The 16329-nt window shown below is 44.8% G+C and overlaps 1 protein-coding gene across 1 annotated transcript in view; it reads right to left on the reverse strand.

Moving 5' to 3' along the window:
* TMEM132C (transmembrane protein 132C) overlaps positions 1-12720 on the reverse strand; it is an 805495-nt gene extending 792775 nt beyond the window's left edge. Inside the window, exon 1 of the mRNA XM_044275646.1 lies at positions 12351-12720. Coding sequence (XP_044131581.1) covers positions 12351-12438 — 88 coding nt within the window. The 5' untranslated portion in view covers positions 12439-12720. The remainder of the gene's footprint in view (positions 1-12350) is intronic.
* Positions 12721-16329: the final 3609 nt, after the last annotated feature.

The following is a 16329-nucleotide window of genomic DNA, read 5'->3' on the forward strand; positions in this document are numbered from 1 at the left end:
GAAGAGTTAGGGCCGCTTCACACGAGCGGATGCCGTGCGTGGCATCCGCTCCGTGAAAGAGCGCCAAGACCCGCTGCAGACTGCAGAGGCACGGAGCAGTAACATGACTGTTAATGCTCCGTGCCTCTCTGTGATCTCTTTACTACGAAATCACAGTCACTGTGATTTCGTAGTAAAGAGATCACAGAGAGGCACGGAGCATTAACAGTCATGTTACTGCTCCGTGCCTCTGCAGTCTGCAGCGGGTCTTGGCACTCTTTCACGGAGCGGATGCCACGCACGGCATCCGCTCGTGTGAAGCGGCCCTTAGAGTTCTGGCCCATCTCCTGCTGGGTCCTAAAAAATCCCATCCAATTTTTTTAGTGTTTTCCCACATAATCACCCACCACTTCCTTGCCCAAGATGAGATGTTAACTACCTAGGAGTATGACCAGTGGTTTATTTTCAGTTTGGTGGTCGAGCATGCTCAGTTCCAGCACTGGGAACTAATGTGAGAGGCTAAGCAGTGGGGATCACAATAGGAAATGCACAGAAGGGTGGAGCCAGGGGAATACAATGGGAGGAGAACAGCCTTGAATAGATGTCAGCAATGCATGATGGGACCTGTAGTCTGTTCTCCACATGGGCTGCTGCTAAAGCCAAAGCCACAATTACTGCAATGAGAAGCAGCACTAGGGGACAACAGTGTCAAACAAGGAACTGTACATGTTTATGATCTAATATTACTGTTGCGCTGTGAATAATGACACGTGACACTGTAGCTTTCGGGTTTCTTCACAAAACACCAGAATATCTTTTTTTTTTTTTTAAGTCAGATTTATTTACCTCCATGTTCCTCAGCCATTCTGCAGTCCCTCCTAGTAATTTAGCTGCAATCTATGACCATTTTCTCACCAATTTTTCTTTGCACCCTTTGGGGAGATTTATCAAAATGGTGTAAAGGGAAACTGGTTTAGTTGCCCATAGCAACCAATCAGATTCCACCTTTCATATTCCAATGGAGCTCTGAAAAATGAAAGGTGGAATCTGATAGGTTGTTATGGGAAACTAAGACAGTTTTACTTTACACCAGCTTTGATAAATCTACGTTTGTCTTCATATTCATCAGAAGGGATCCTTGTGACAGACACGCTACTAGGGTTAGGCCTCTTTCACACTTGCATTGTCCGGATCCGGCGTGTACTCCACTTGCCGGAATTACACGCCGGCCCCGGAAAAACGCAAGTGTACTGAAAGCATTTGAAGACGGATCCGTCTTCAAAATGCTTTCAGTGTTACTATGGCAGCCAGGACGCTATTAAAGTCCTGGTTGCCATTGTAGTAGTGGGGAGCGGCATACTTACAGTCCGTGCGGCTCCCGGGGCGCTCCAGAATGACGTCAGAGCGCCCCATGCGCATGGATGACGTGCCATGCGATCACGTCATCCATGCGCGTGGGGCGCCCTGACTTCACTCTGGAGCGCCCAGGGAGCTGCACGGATGGTAAGTATACTGCTCCCCCGCTCCCCACTACACTTTACCATGGCAAACAGGACGTTAGCGTCCCGGCAGCCATGGTAACCACTCTAAAAAAGCTAAACGTCGGATCCGGCAATGCGCCAAAACGACGTTTCAGCTTAAGGCCGGATCCGGATCAATGCCTTTCAATGGGCATTAATTCCGGATCCGGCCTTGCGGCAAGTCTTCAGGATTTTTGGCTGGAGCAAAAAGCGCAGCATGCTGCGGTATTTTCTCTGGCCAAAAAAACGTTCCGGTCCGGAACTGAAGACATCCTGATGCATCCTGAACGGATTTCACTCCATTCAGAATGCATTAGGATAAAACTGATCAGGATTCTTCCGGCATAGAGCCCCGACGACGGAACTCTATGCCGGAAGAAAAGAACGCAGATGTGAAAGAGCCCTTAGGCTACTTTCACATCAGAATTTTTCTTTCCGGTATTGAGATCCGTCATAGGATCTCAATACCGGGGGAAAACGCTTCAGTTTTGTCCCTATTCATTGTCAATGGGGACGAAACTGAACAGAACGGAATGCATTCTGTTTCATTTTGTTCCCATGCAGGACAAAAAAACGCTGCAAGATGGATCTAGCATGAAACACAGTGTAAGGCCACATGCACATGGTCGTTGTGCGGCCGTTCCTTGCATTGGGGACCGCAATTGCGGTCCCCAATGCACGGGCAATATCCGTGCAGCAGGCCAGACCCATTCAACTTGAATGGGTCCATGGTCTGTCCGCACCGCAAAAAAATATGACATGCCATATTTATTTGCAGCGCGGAACAACGGAAAGAAACACCATGGAAGCACTCCGGTGTTCCGTTCCGTGACTCCGTTCTGAATCTCTGGAATTGCGGACCCATTGAACTGAATGGGTCCGCATCCGTCACGCGTGGTGCACGCGGCCGGCGGCCATGGATTGCCGACCCGCCGTTTGCGGGCCTCAATACGGCCGCGCCCCGTCCCAACGTCCGTGTGCATGAGGCCCAAGTCAATGGGGCCAGATCCACTTTCTGGGACACAATAGAGAACGGTTTTAATGCCGGATCCGTCATTACTATTTTAAAGATAATACAACCAGATCCGTTCATAACAGATGCAGCCAGTGGTATTAACCATGATCCATTACGCATCCAGCAAAACCGCAGATGAGAAAGTAGGTACAGCCGGGGTACATGGGAATAAAGTCACAGCGTGATGGGAGGCAGAAGGTTAATGAAGCATGTGGAGACGTATTTCTTCAGTATGATCTACGTGATTTTAACTTAATATAAAATGGGATGTTCAAGGCTGAGAGAAAATTCCGCCCACATTTGACAATTCTCAGAGACCATAAATAGTCCCACCAATGTCCTTGAATAGTCCGTCCTAATAAAATTCGGTTTTCTCTGTACGGTATAGCCACTGCTGTTTGGAGATTGAAGCGTTGGATTAGCTGACACTGTCTGCTTATTATGCTGACCTAACATCTGCACCACTGTGCATCTGAAGAGAGGAGACATCCAGGTAGCGGGATCAATGATCTCAATACCTCCACGATATCGCCATATGCTCCATCTGTAGCATCACTTATTTGTATGAAGCTTTGAATGCACTTTAATACGCTGCATACAAATGTATTCACTGCGCCTATATGTTACTCAGCTAGAAAGGCCTTTATTGAATTAGCCTTTTCCCCTGAGAGCAAAATGGGAATATTATGTACAACCGTACAACTTCTCCATCACTAAAGAAACTTTACCACGGTAACGCACCATTACATTGATTTGCTAAATGTCCAGCCTATGATATCAGCCTTTATAGCCAATAATACAAATGAGATACGAAGTCTACTGAATGGCATCTTATTCCCATACACGTGTCATGATGTATAGAATGCAGATATGCAAGTAAGGAAGGATGATGGTAGCTCACGTAAAAAATCACCATCAGTCATCGCAACGCCAATTTCAATTTGACTCCATCTTGGAGAACCCCTTTAATAATGCAGTGAAATCATTTGGAAATAACCAGTGAAAAATGGAGAGTTGAACTTCTCAAAGAAATGGACATACAGTATATATAATATACCAGGATTAAAACGTGTATCACATACAGTACAATTCTGGTCTAGATACAGGGGAGGATACTGTGTATCATATCAATTTTTTGATTTTTTTCTTATCATTGGCTTACTAAATAAAAAAAATCATGCATATGACGTCTGCAAACAACTCAGTTATAGAATACAGCCATCCCCCGACTCATGATACAATAAATACAACATGGGATGACCCATCATAGTCCCTTGTAAGCAGGGCCGATGCTACCATAAGGCAGAACAAGCGGCTGCCTTAGGGCGGACCCTGGGGGAGGGCGGAAAAATGTGACATGGAGGGGGAGAAATGTGACATGGAGGACTGATGAGACATAGGGGGGTGATTTGACATGGAGGGGGAGAAATGTGACATGGGGGGCTGATGGCTGACTTGGGGGCATGATGGCTTACATGGGGGCATGACAGCTTACATGGGGGGGGCTAATGGCTGACATGGGGGCTAATGGCTGACATGGCAGCATGATGGCTGACATGGGGGCTGATGGATGGGGGATGATGTCTGACATGGGGGTCTGATCTGAGGTCTGATTAACATTGGGGGTCTGATTGGGGCTGTGAGCTGAGGTCTGATTAACATTGGGGATCTGATTGCTGGTCTGACCTGAGGTGTAATGGAAAATATTTTTTTCTTATTATCCTCCTCTAAAACCTAGGTGCGTCTTAGAGGGTGAAAAATACGGTCCTCTAACCAGCGATTGTCTGAAGCAGAGAGAAGATACCAGGACCACACAGGGGAGAAGCCAGCTGCTGCAGACGGGACCAGGGCCGGGGGGGGGGGGGGGTGCCAAAATGTAGCTTCGCTTGTGTTGGCAAAAATCCTTGCACCGGCCCTTTTTGTAAGTTGAATGCAGTCCCCGGGATATGACCATATGGCCATTGACTGGCTGGAATATCTAGCTAATCGGCATCATCTTTTGCAGGCAGCATGACGCTTGCATCACATTGGTACCTTCAGCTAGTCAGGTATTTCCTGCGGGAATGCTACCTGGTCGAGGTACATGCGCAGTACAGTACAGCACAGTACACAGCAGAAGGTCTGCTGCACGTAGGGATACACTGTCAGTGTGAATCATAATGTATGTGCTGTCTATGTGAAAGCACTTCTGCCCTCCATCAGTGTTAGCCAGAATGCCCACTGACAGTGCCAGCCTATGCCCTCTTTTAGAGTGTCAGCTAAAATATAGCGTCAGCAATAATGTTCCCCATGATTACTGAGAAATGCCCTGCATTACAGTCTTTGGACATTTTTTTCAGCACTACCAAAAGGCCAAGAACAGAACCTGAAGATGCTCCCATCTTTGAAGAAAATGATGAAACAATATCCAGTTCTTTCTTCTGACTGTTTAAAGTAAGAACCAGCTTCATATACAACCCCTCCTGGGCAGACCTGCAAAGAGAAGCATACTTACATGGTCCTGGTTCCTTCGCTTTCTGGCCGCCAATGCCTCACACAGGTCCCCTGCTGTCAGCACGCGCTTTGACACCACTGAAGCCAATCAAGGGCAGTAAGGGAGACCTTCTCTCCTTTCATCATCTCAATTTGTCAGGTTATACAAGGGGAGCAGGTCACTGCTGCAGCCAGCGATAGGCTGCAGCAGTGTCAAGGCAGAAAGAAGCTGACAGTGGGAGACCTGAGCGAGGCAGCCCGTGAGCGAATGAGCCAGGACCTAGCAACGGTGAGCAGGTTGCAGGTCTGCCCAACATGCCCTTCAAAGGTGGCCAACCCCTTTAATTTGTTTCAGTCCTTCTTTTTCTTATTTCAGGTGGACATTTTGAGATTTTAGAACCAGTTTTTCACAGAGTTATGGTTTCAACATACAATATTGTCAGTATGTTGAGGGACCACTAGTCCATGTCAAGGCTGTTTAGCCCCAACTCCAGTTATCATAACTACAGATGTAGACAGATCTCTTGGAATGGTTCCTGAATCATAGCAGTCTGTTATAAGACCTCATTAACACGGCATAACATTATACTCCTTACAGGTCACTTGTACCACTGAAGAAACAGACTTGCTTTTTTTAGTGGATAGCAGTAAAAATGATTTTTTTTTCTTCTTACAAATCAACAGAAAATAGCCCTAAATATTAGAAACTGGTGACATTTCTTGTCCATTGGCCACCAGGTTTGTGGGTTTTGCCTAACCCTGCATGTTAACTACTCTTGAGGTCTGGCATTGTATGGACATCATGATTTAGGCCCAAAAGCCATGTCCAACTGCCGAAAAAGCACAGTCCATCCACACCTCCTACCGTGATCTCCATATAAACTAGCTAAAACTACACTATAACTAGGAAATTTGTATAGAAAAATACATCATTCCAAGAGGGTCATAAAATGTCTTTCATCGCTATACGTACTTTAGACAGAAGTTTCATATAATTACAGTAGATTACAGAAAATGAAGCCTGCATGAAATTCTACTGAATGCAGGCACATAAGGCAAAGTAAATGTACTGAAGCGCATTTCTTAAGCTTAACATATTGTATAAAATCAACAAAACAAGATACGAGAAATGTGATTCTATCAAGCCGAAGCTCGGTAAAATATTCAAGGAGATCCAGTTGATAATTAAGACGAGGGCAGTTTCTGTTAAGAGACTTTACATATTGGTGTAATTTGCTGAAGGAAACCAACTGCTGCTTGACTGGTAACACAAATAAGCTCATCAGACGCAAGAAAATATCTAAATCAGCAAAGTGGCCTTGTTCAAGTGTCAGCGGCAGACAGATTTAAACCAGAGGACAGATAGAGCACCAATCCAAGAGGCTTCACTTGTCCAATTAAGAGCTCCCTTGAAAATGGAAGTGAATAAGAGCTCTCACATTTCTATTCATAATATTAGCTGCATCAGGACCGAGCGTGTCAATAAATCCTAGTGGTGTCTCCAGACAAACCAATATGAAAGTGATGAAAACATCCTAGAAGTAATCCTTCCAACCATAGGCACTATCGGATGCTAGGGAAATGGATTTTCACTTCCTCGCAGGGTGGGAATTGTGGTTATGCATCATCTTGTGGTTTGCTTTCTCTCACCAAAGAAAATTAGCCAGCATACTTTTTACATACAGGAACATACGTCAAGCTGCACAGTGCTTAAAGGGCATCTGTCAGCAGATTTGTGCCTATGAAACTGGCTGACTGGCAGCTGAAGGCACATGTGTTGGTCCCATGTTCATATGTGCCTGCATTGCTGAGAAAAATTATGTTTTAGTATGTGAAAATGAGTCTCTAGGAGCAACGGGGGCGTCGCTATTACACCTAGGGCTCTGCTCTCTCTGCAACTGCTGCATCATCTCCCGTTTCATTGATAGGACCAGGGGTGATGATGTTTTCGCTGACTGGTCCTGTCAATCAAAGTGCAGAGGGAGCAGCAGTTCCACAGAGAGCTGAGCCTCTAGGAGTAATGGCAACGCCCCCGTTGCTCCTAGAGGCTCATTTGCATATATAAAAATATAATTTTCTCAGCAATGCGGGCACATATGGACATGGGACCAACACAGATGCCCTCTGGCACAAATCTGATGGCAGATGCCTTTTAGGGACATGTATTTGGTAGTAAATAGTGTATATTCTACCTGTGCCTGTGTGATTTTTGAGTCAGCTACTACTCCAAAACTATACTGATAGTTCAACTGGCTTACCTAGAAAATTGGCTATAGTGTGCACATGTCTAGTATAGGTAAACTAAATGACATTTAGGCCTGGTATTTCAGCCTAAGCCCGGGTGGTTCAAGTTCCTGCTGATACTTGGTGGTCCAACTAGTTTACGATTCCTAGTAGTCTAGTGGAGTAATGATCTATGATGGTTGCTGACAGGTAATCTGACAGATAATCTTAGAGGACTCATAAACCGAAGCGGCCAGTAGAAAATCCAGGATTCAATGGCAATATTTGGTCCAAGACAGAAAAGGAAAGTACTGGCCTCCTAGCACCTAATGGTCAGTGGGACATTCAGTACCACAGAAGCCGAAGGTCAATGTAAATTCAAAAGCCCAGATTCTGGCTATGAGTGGTCCTTTCAGTACCTGATTCCTGGTGGTCCAGTGGTGTGGTGATCTACAGATATGTCCATCCTTACCTCTTAGGTCAACATATCCCGAGATGTGTGGTGTGATATTATAATGAGCTATTTTGTCATGGTGGCTTAGTGAGCTTGTGACCTCTAGTGGTCAGTTGAAACTTAAAAGGGTTGTATGGCCTTGGAGTCGACAGCCCCTGTCATTCTCCTCTGTCCTCCTGAACATAACAAAGCTCGACTCACCTGTCCACGGTCCCGCTGCTGCTCATATCCAGCCGGTTCCAGTCCCCTCAGGACCATGAAGCAGCTTGGTTACATGACTGCAGCAGCTAACCACAGACTGCACCAGCCACAGTGGCTTGAATGGTACATCACTGCTATCATGTAGAGTTCAAGACACTGTAACTGCTGATGCCTGTGACTGGCTGCAGTGGTCACAGGACTTCGGGGACTGGAAGAGGCTGTGAACAGAACATTTTTGGGACCGTGTACAGGTGAGTGGGGTTTATTATGTTCACAGAGTCAGTGGAGATCTCCAGGGGTTGTCAACCCAAAGGCAGGACAACCCCTTTAAGCCTGCATTCTCTCACTGTCAGTATCTGTAGTACAGAAGTAAGGAAATGTATTCAGATCTTATTATCAAGGAGTATAAACCTCCCAGCCTAATGGTTAGTGGGACACTGAAAACTTGGAAGCTGAAGATGAGACATTGAGCACCTTCCTCTTCATTGTTCAGTAGGTCAGTTCCTCGTGATGACTGATACTTTCTGCACCATCCTCCCAACAACCTCATGAAGGGCTTACCCTGCTGGCCTTACACACTTCAAATGTTTTACATTTTCCAGTAAGCCTTTCATCACTTCTATATTGGAATGATCAATCTTCAAAATCAATGAATTTTTTTCAGTTTTTTTTCTAATGTCTGAGCAGTTCTGCACATACACAGATCACTTTTAAAGGGATGCTTGAATTATTCCAATAGAATCATGTCTGCAAATAGTAATTTATAAGTTATGATCGAGTGATAGCAACCATCTGCAAATCAAGCTATGAACAATTCCAAGCTACTATCAATGGACATACAGCTAGATGACAGTGACAGCATGGCCAAAAAGTTCCACTGTGTATCCCATTGCCTGTAGTGGACACAGCTTGTTAGGGCAGGGTAGGACGTCTGGAGGAATACTTTACCGTTCATCGCTCTCATGTCTATTGGCTTTATATTTACTCGCGGATTAATAATCCACATTCTTGAACTGCTACCATCAGAAGAGATAATATTTTATTAAACGGATGATGTGAAACGCTTGTCCTCACATAATAAGAGATGGCAAGATCATAAATGAAACCCGTCCTGGGACAAGGGCACGTAGAAAAGAGTGAGCAGCGGAGAAGGGAAATGTTTGTGTTGATGCTACGCGTCTAATTAAAAGAAATAACTTGTTTCTGGAATTTAGCTTGTTCATTGCTTGTGAGAACCACATCCTTCTAAAAGCTTTAATCCTACAGTAGAGCAGACAAAACCCAGGGAGGGATTGCAAGCCAGACGAGGGGGGTCAGGATCACTCAATTAAAGCTCTCTTGGAGCTCAAGCACGCTGACATTGTAATAAGTTAGCGAGGCCTTTCAGAAGAGCCCGTGAAGTATAAAATCACAGTGCCTGGTGCAGACAGTGTTCCCTGCTCCCTGCAGGAAATTAATATCTTACCCTTTTATCTCAATGAGCCATAATCGGGAACTCTCCGCCGCTGCTGTTGGTGGATCCTGGCACAATCACTGCCTTCTAAAAAGCAGAACTGAGCTGAAGCCGATCTGAATTCCCGCAGAGTAAGATGCCCCCACAGTGCTCAACTGTTTCCCAAGGAAATCTTTTTAAATATTAAGGGATCTTGAAAGCCAGGCCCGACATACCTTCTTCTCTTCTAAACTAAGCCTTTTGTGTTCGTTGGTTCACATAATGAATGTGTAGTAAGTACATAAGATTAAACCAGGGAAATCAAAAGAGGACCATGTTCAGGCTTTGTTCACATCACGTTTTGGTCCCATGTTTAACATACATTATATTTGGGGAAAAAGGGATGCAAAAGCGTAGTACACTACATTTCTCCGTCATGCAGAGTACATATATATATATATATATATATACGCTCAACGGATAAGTTATTTACAATGGAACCCTATGGTGACAGATGCTACAGTATGACATATGTAGGAGGCAACAGTTTAACATATATGTCACGTGTATATTATAAAAGTGGGACAAAACCCTGATTTCCAATGTACTGGACACTCAACATATTTAATACTACAGCTATAGGTGGTATATGAGCTGAAAATACATATATGGGAGAGAGATACTCATATGGGATAGAAACTTGTCACTGACTACTTTGGCGCTGCTTATGTTGCATATAAATTAGGTTTAGCTGCCATTTTATGTAAGTCCATAAATAACATATTGTGATATCACCATGACTTGTGCCTTACCACAAACTCGGCAATAACTACATAACGTAACCTCCGCCTGAAAATATATGTATGAAATATATATTTGCATAGGATCCTCATTTTTCTGCCTTTACCTTATAAAATCAAATGCTAAGAGCTTGATGACCTGTAAAACTTATGTCCCTACTGACAATTTTAGGTAAAATATGAAATATATAAAATATATAAAATTAGCATTGCAGAAGAGACTATGACTGGATGGTTTTATCGCCTATAGGAGCTATTGATTTACTGTATCTGATAAGCATAACATGGTCCCAGCCAACACAAATGGGGGCATAAATTACGTTCTGTACATAACATTATAGAATAAAGCTAATAAACAAGGATCAAAAAACAACCTACAAGACCAGCAACTCACTACTCTGTAGTAAGACTAAAGTAATGGACCTGATCTGGGTTCTGTTCACTGTTATAACCTAATGAAGTTGAGAGGAAAAACATTAGGTTAATAGAATAAAGAGATCTGCCAAGCTCTTGGATAGATGTTCCTCATGTAACACACCACACTGGAATTCTCCAGCACAAAGGGAAAGCAATGCATGACATGAATGTGAGCACCTAGGAGGCATCTGCACCCAGGTATATCCAAGCTGGGGGACCAGAACCTCATCTCCACTTGATTGACCACTGCCCAACCATTGTGACCCTCAATCAGTTTTCAATGACCTAGGTCTAGTTGGCTACTGAAGGCTGTAGAGGGGTCTTGAGTCAAGGACATGAAAGTGTACCGTTTCATATTTGCATTACAAATGGATGAGCACATTCAGCAATTAAACATGAATTACACACAGAGCAGTGTTAATCCATTTAGGTCAAATGAGTAGGCACCATATTAGTTTGATTTCCATGGCTTACAAAATAATGTGATTTTCTCTACCACAAGAAGCTTCTGGCAAGTTGAGGATGTCTCTGCAAATCAACGTAGACTGTACAGAATGTGGGCACACATTTATTGGCACATGAGCTTTCACACAAAGGTTTCTAAATTGACCTGACACATTGACACAATTAGTACTTGAAGCTAAATTCTGAATTGCGGTTTTAAACAGTGTAACACATATTTGGGACAGAAATGTGACAAAATGGTGTCGGTGAGCCCCCCCAAGGATTCAAACTTGGAGAAATGGTGTCTTCAAGTGCCATGAGAAAAAAAAAGGCTGTCAGGGGATTTAAACATGCTCAACAATAAGCACCCTCTCATCTGTAATCCCCGGAGGTCCTAGGAACCCACCAAGGCATGCCAACAGGAGCAATGCTGAAGAAAGACCTGGGATCAGAAGAGACTAGGGTTCTGCCAAGATTAAAAGATGCCACCTGTCAAGCATCACATCATTCTCTAGTGAAGCCCTGCCACCAAAGCAGGTCCCACTTTGTGAGAAATCAAATCTGCTATAAATCCACCATCATTAGGAAACAAGTTGGAGAAGTTGCTCCTTTGTGTTTTGTTTGAAAAAATAAATAAAAAATGAAGTGAAAGTGATTTGGAAATTCATATTATTTCTGTGTTGTGAATAGTTGGGCAGTATACGGCGATATACAGAGATATAGCCAATAACATATCATCCATCTATCTAATATCTCTCTCTCTCTCTCTCTCTCTCTCTCTCTATATATATTCTTAAATCTATCTATCTAATATCTATCTATACACTATCTATGTATCTATATCTATTATCCATTTAGTGTAATATCTATTTGTATAATATATATATATATATATATATATATATATATTCTTACATCTATCTATCTATCTATCTATCTATCTATCCCATATCTTTCTTTCTATCTCATATATATCTGTCTGTCTGTGTGTCTGTGTATCTATCTCATATATCTATCTATATCTCTCTCTCTCTCTCTCTCTCTCTCTCACTCTCTCTCTCTCTATCTATCCCATATCTATCTATCTCTCTCTCTATCTATCCCATATCTATCTATCTCTCTTCTCCATCCCCTGGCAGTGCTCCTATTAAAGTGAAGAAGTGAGTACTTCAGCAGGTAGTAGACTGGCAGTCCGGGTGGCTGGGGCTGCAGTGCCACCTCCATGTAATCCACTCCTGATGCCATACAGCATTCCAGGCAGGGCAGTGGTGCCCTTTAAGCAGTAATGAAAAGCACATGTGATTGAATGGCTTCATCTATCTCTAAGTTGCCCAGATGCAGATAAATCCTGGGGGGGGGGGGGGGGGGCAGAAAACAGAGGCTGGGGGCTTACCTCTGCAAAACAGCATCCCAAGTGTGAGGGTGACCATTGTGGCCAAGCTCTGCTTCAAGGTCCACTGATGCCATCCTAGTGTGCCCATAGCTGCTCCCAGCAAGCAGATCACATGGAAGATGAGGCTCCGGGGCTCGGACGGACCATGGGAGGTGCATACAGAAACTGTTCACATCTGTCCTGGGAGCAGATCCGCCCGATCACTTGCACCCAGCTGGAGGAGAGATCCCGGCTCCTGGCAGTACTTGTAGATTCTCAGATCCCCGAGAGTCAGAACTTTGTGCCACAGTGTCCTACTACCCCCTCCATTGCCGGCTGCACAGGGATGATGAAGTAGTAGTGCAGGAAGATGCTGGTGGCCCCCGCAGCGCATCCCTCCCCGCTCTGGTCCTCATCTCCCTTTCCCAAACCCTCCAACTCTTCCCATTTCATAGTAAAAAGAATAGGGGGCCGGATTCCGGGAGTGACAGCGGAGAGAGCCAATCACCTGGCGATCCCGGGTCGGTGGGCGTGGCCACATACTTGTGGATGTGTTCATTCACCTCAGTGATCACAGTGGAAGCGGGGATTAACCTCTTCCCTGCTGAATCACGTGAGGCGCTGGAATGTGCGCTGGGGTGGAGGGCTCCCCCCAAGCACAAGCCTTTGCTTCGCTTATGAATGTGACAAAATGAAACATTTAGCGCTGAGGGTTGGTTTCCTTGTCACTAGGGGCTTATTCAATAGAATAATATAACAGTTTTGTGAGGATGGAAACTCATTTTTACCTTGTAAGCCCTCATGCACACAAACGTATTTTCTTTCTGTGTCTGTTCCGTATTTTTCGCTGACCGCAAAATACATACGGTCGTGTGCATGAGGCCTAGGTACCTTGTGTCGACTGAGGAGCCCTGAGAGAAGGAAAAACAGGCTAAAAGTGGGCAACCAAAAGAGCAATTTAAAGGGTTAAAGTACTTGGGCGCTGGGTGGCCCTCATAAAAGTCATTTTGGCCCAAATTGGCAGGAGGCGTAACAACTGGACGCTTTTAACTTATTTGGCTATGTGACATGTGTTCTGAAAGGGTTAAATGGCTTACTGTATGTTATATAGCGGGCGCACCAAAAGGGATGGGACACCGCAAATGCAGTTGAAAGCAGTCTTGTCAAAAGTGGAGTTTGGGCATAAAACCTGGCATCAAAATGGGCACAAAGCTGAAGTAACTGGCATTTCAAGGGATTAAAAGGCGTTGGCACGCTGGTATTATGCTGCAGGCAGACCAATACTGACCACAATTTGTGGATTGCCTGGAACAAATGGTTGGCATCAAGTGAACATCAAAAGATTTAAGGGGTAACTGAACCTTTGTAGAAGAAGGTAGGGGCAGAACTGTTGCTCAGGGCGCTCTGCCCCATCGGCTTTTATCGGATGTTCTCTGCTTTTCAGGCATGTGGAGTATGAATCCATAGAAAGTGTCTGGAATCCATACTCCACAAGGTTGTGAAGCCGAGCAGCGCCGAGGCAGCCCGGAGGGGCAGAGCTCTCCGGGCAGTGGTCCTGCCCCTTAGTTTTTTTGACCTGGCACTGCAATCATAAAGCTAGACCCATAGTTGTCCTACATATGAAAGCTGCCAACCAAGCTGTTTTTGCCCATCTCACTGCTGAAAGGAGTCATTATTATTACTATGGGCACTATGGGAAGTCATTATTATTACTGAGGGCACTGTAGGGGGCATTATTATTACAGGGGGCACTATAGGAGGAAATAATACTGCTGGGACCACCATAGAGGGGCTTTATTATAACTGGCGGCAATACTGCAGCTTTATTTCTACTGGCATTTTATTTTTTGGGGTCACTATAGGGGGACAATACTATTATTTCTGAGGGCACTATAAGGGAGCACTATAACTCTCAAGCGCATTCTGTTTTTTATTTATTTATTTGAGTTGACTGTGCCAGTTAAAGGGGTTTTGCCATCTGAGACAATGGGGGCATATTGCTAGGATATGCCCCCATTGTCAGATAGGTGTAGGTCCCAGCTCTGGGACCCGTAACTACAATGAGAACAGAGCGGGGAAATGAATGGAGGGTGCACTGTGCATGCGCAACCGTCCTCCATTCCCACCCTGCTCCATTTCCATTCACTGACTCGGCTATTTCCGTCTGCCCCATAGAAATGAATGGGAGCAGGGTCCACGCGTGCGCGGTGCGCTCCCATTCACGTGTATGGGAGCAGCGCTTGGTGGTGGACGGACCCCGGGAAATCCGGGGTCCTCCAGCCACAGCTCTCCCTGCTCCATTCTCGTTGTAGGTGCGGGTCCCAGAGGTGGGACCTGCACCTATCAGACAATGGGGGCATATCCTAGCGCTATGCCCCAATTGTATGTGATGGGAATACCCCTATAAATAACATAATTAATGGTTCAGGTCATCACAGCAATACCAGTTATATGTATATGGTAATACAGCACTTTTACAGTGCAAAAAGAAAAGGTGTTTTTTTTTCTTGCTTTTCTTGTTTATATAATTTTTTTTAAAATTTCACTCATATTTCTTTCCTTTTTTTTCCAGATTCGATCACTTCTATAATACACTACAACTAGGAAGGAGCGAATCGACTCGTAAGAATTGATTTGTTTCATTAAGGGCGGGTTCACATCACCGTTATGGATTCCGTTTTTGTTTTCCGTTTTAACATGGTTATAAGGGAAAATAGTGGAATCCATAAGACGTAAGTCAAAGCGGAAACCTTTAAGAGGCATTCCGTTTTGATTCGTCATAATAGAAGTCTATGGGAATCATAACGGATCCGTCTGGTTCCCGTTATGCAAGATGGAAAACAAAGTCCTGTCTACAAGCAAGGTTCTGCACTTGCAACGCGGAGTCCCCGAAGCTGAGGATTCTCCTCTCACCACTTGATTGACAAGGCCGGACATCTCAGCTGCCCCTTACAATTTTGCGCCTGTGCCGCTGCTCCGAGTGGTGGCACAAGCACAAAGGCTCTGCTTATGATACTGGAGCAAGTACTGCGCATGTGCCGGAAGCTCGACTAATGGAAATTGCAAGGGGAGGTGTGGGGAGCAGAAGCGGCAAGAGGAGCGTCCTCAGCTTCGGGGACACCCCTTGGTAGGCGCAGAACAATGCTTGCTGAGACAAATGGAGTCACTCATCTCTAACCGCAGTACTTCTGTATTGCAGTGTATTATTCCTGTCACTATTACTCTCCCAAGCAATCTATTAGACACTGCCTCTGGGGAGTGCCACCTGCATTTGTTATTTACAGTAGCATCTAAGGGGTTAAACTGTGGGCATCTAAGTTATCTTCAATACACCCCTGCTCCTGCCGTTGATCTTTAGGATGCATTTACAGCACCATAGTGAAAACGTACCTCATGGTGCAGGAACTAGCACTCGACCACGATGTACCCCTTCTTTACTGGTCGGGAGGGGTTAAATTAAGGGTGTATTCACATGCTGCGAAAATCACGGCCAAAATGTATGACATGCACGTGCCATATGAATGCATGCTAATGTCACTGTCACAAGGCCTTGGTTTGGTCAGTAGTATAAGCCAAAACCAAATGGCTGAACTTCAAGTCTTTCCATTATACTTTTTCTCTGGTTTTGGAAAAATACTGACCAAAATACTGCCATGTGAAGGTAGCCCTAGACTTGCAGTGACCCGGAAGTCACTACTAAAGTTGAGGGTTGTACCACATTTCATAGCTGTAATACCTTTTACAATATGAACGAGGTTCAGAATTGTATCTTTGTGATGTGTTGACTTCTGTCAGGCACCTGCGTTTAGGTTGTCAAGCAGGGCCACCCTGCCCCCTAGGCTTTGCCTCCTTAGCCTCCTCCCTGAGTGAGTCTAGTGCTAGCGAGTGAGCAGTAAGCAGCCATTTGTCTACAGTGCTCTATTGAAGGTTTAGCAGCCATATTGGTTGGTGAAGGATGACCACATGTAAAGGTAACGTACAGATACTGGCTTTGGAATTC

Source organism: Bufo gargarizans, chromosome 1, assembly GCF_014858855.1.
Source record: "Bufo gargarizans isolate SCDJY-AF-19 chromosome 1, ASM1485885v1, whole genome shotgun sequence".
Lineage (NCBI taxonomy): Eukaryota > Metazoa > Chordata > Amphibia > Anura > Bufonidae > Bufo > Bufo gargarizans.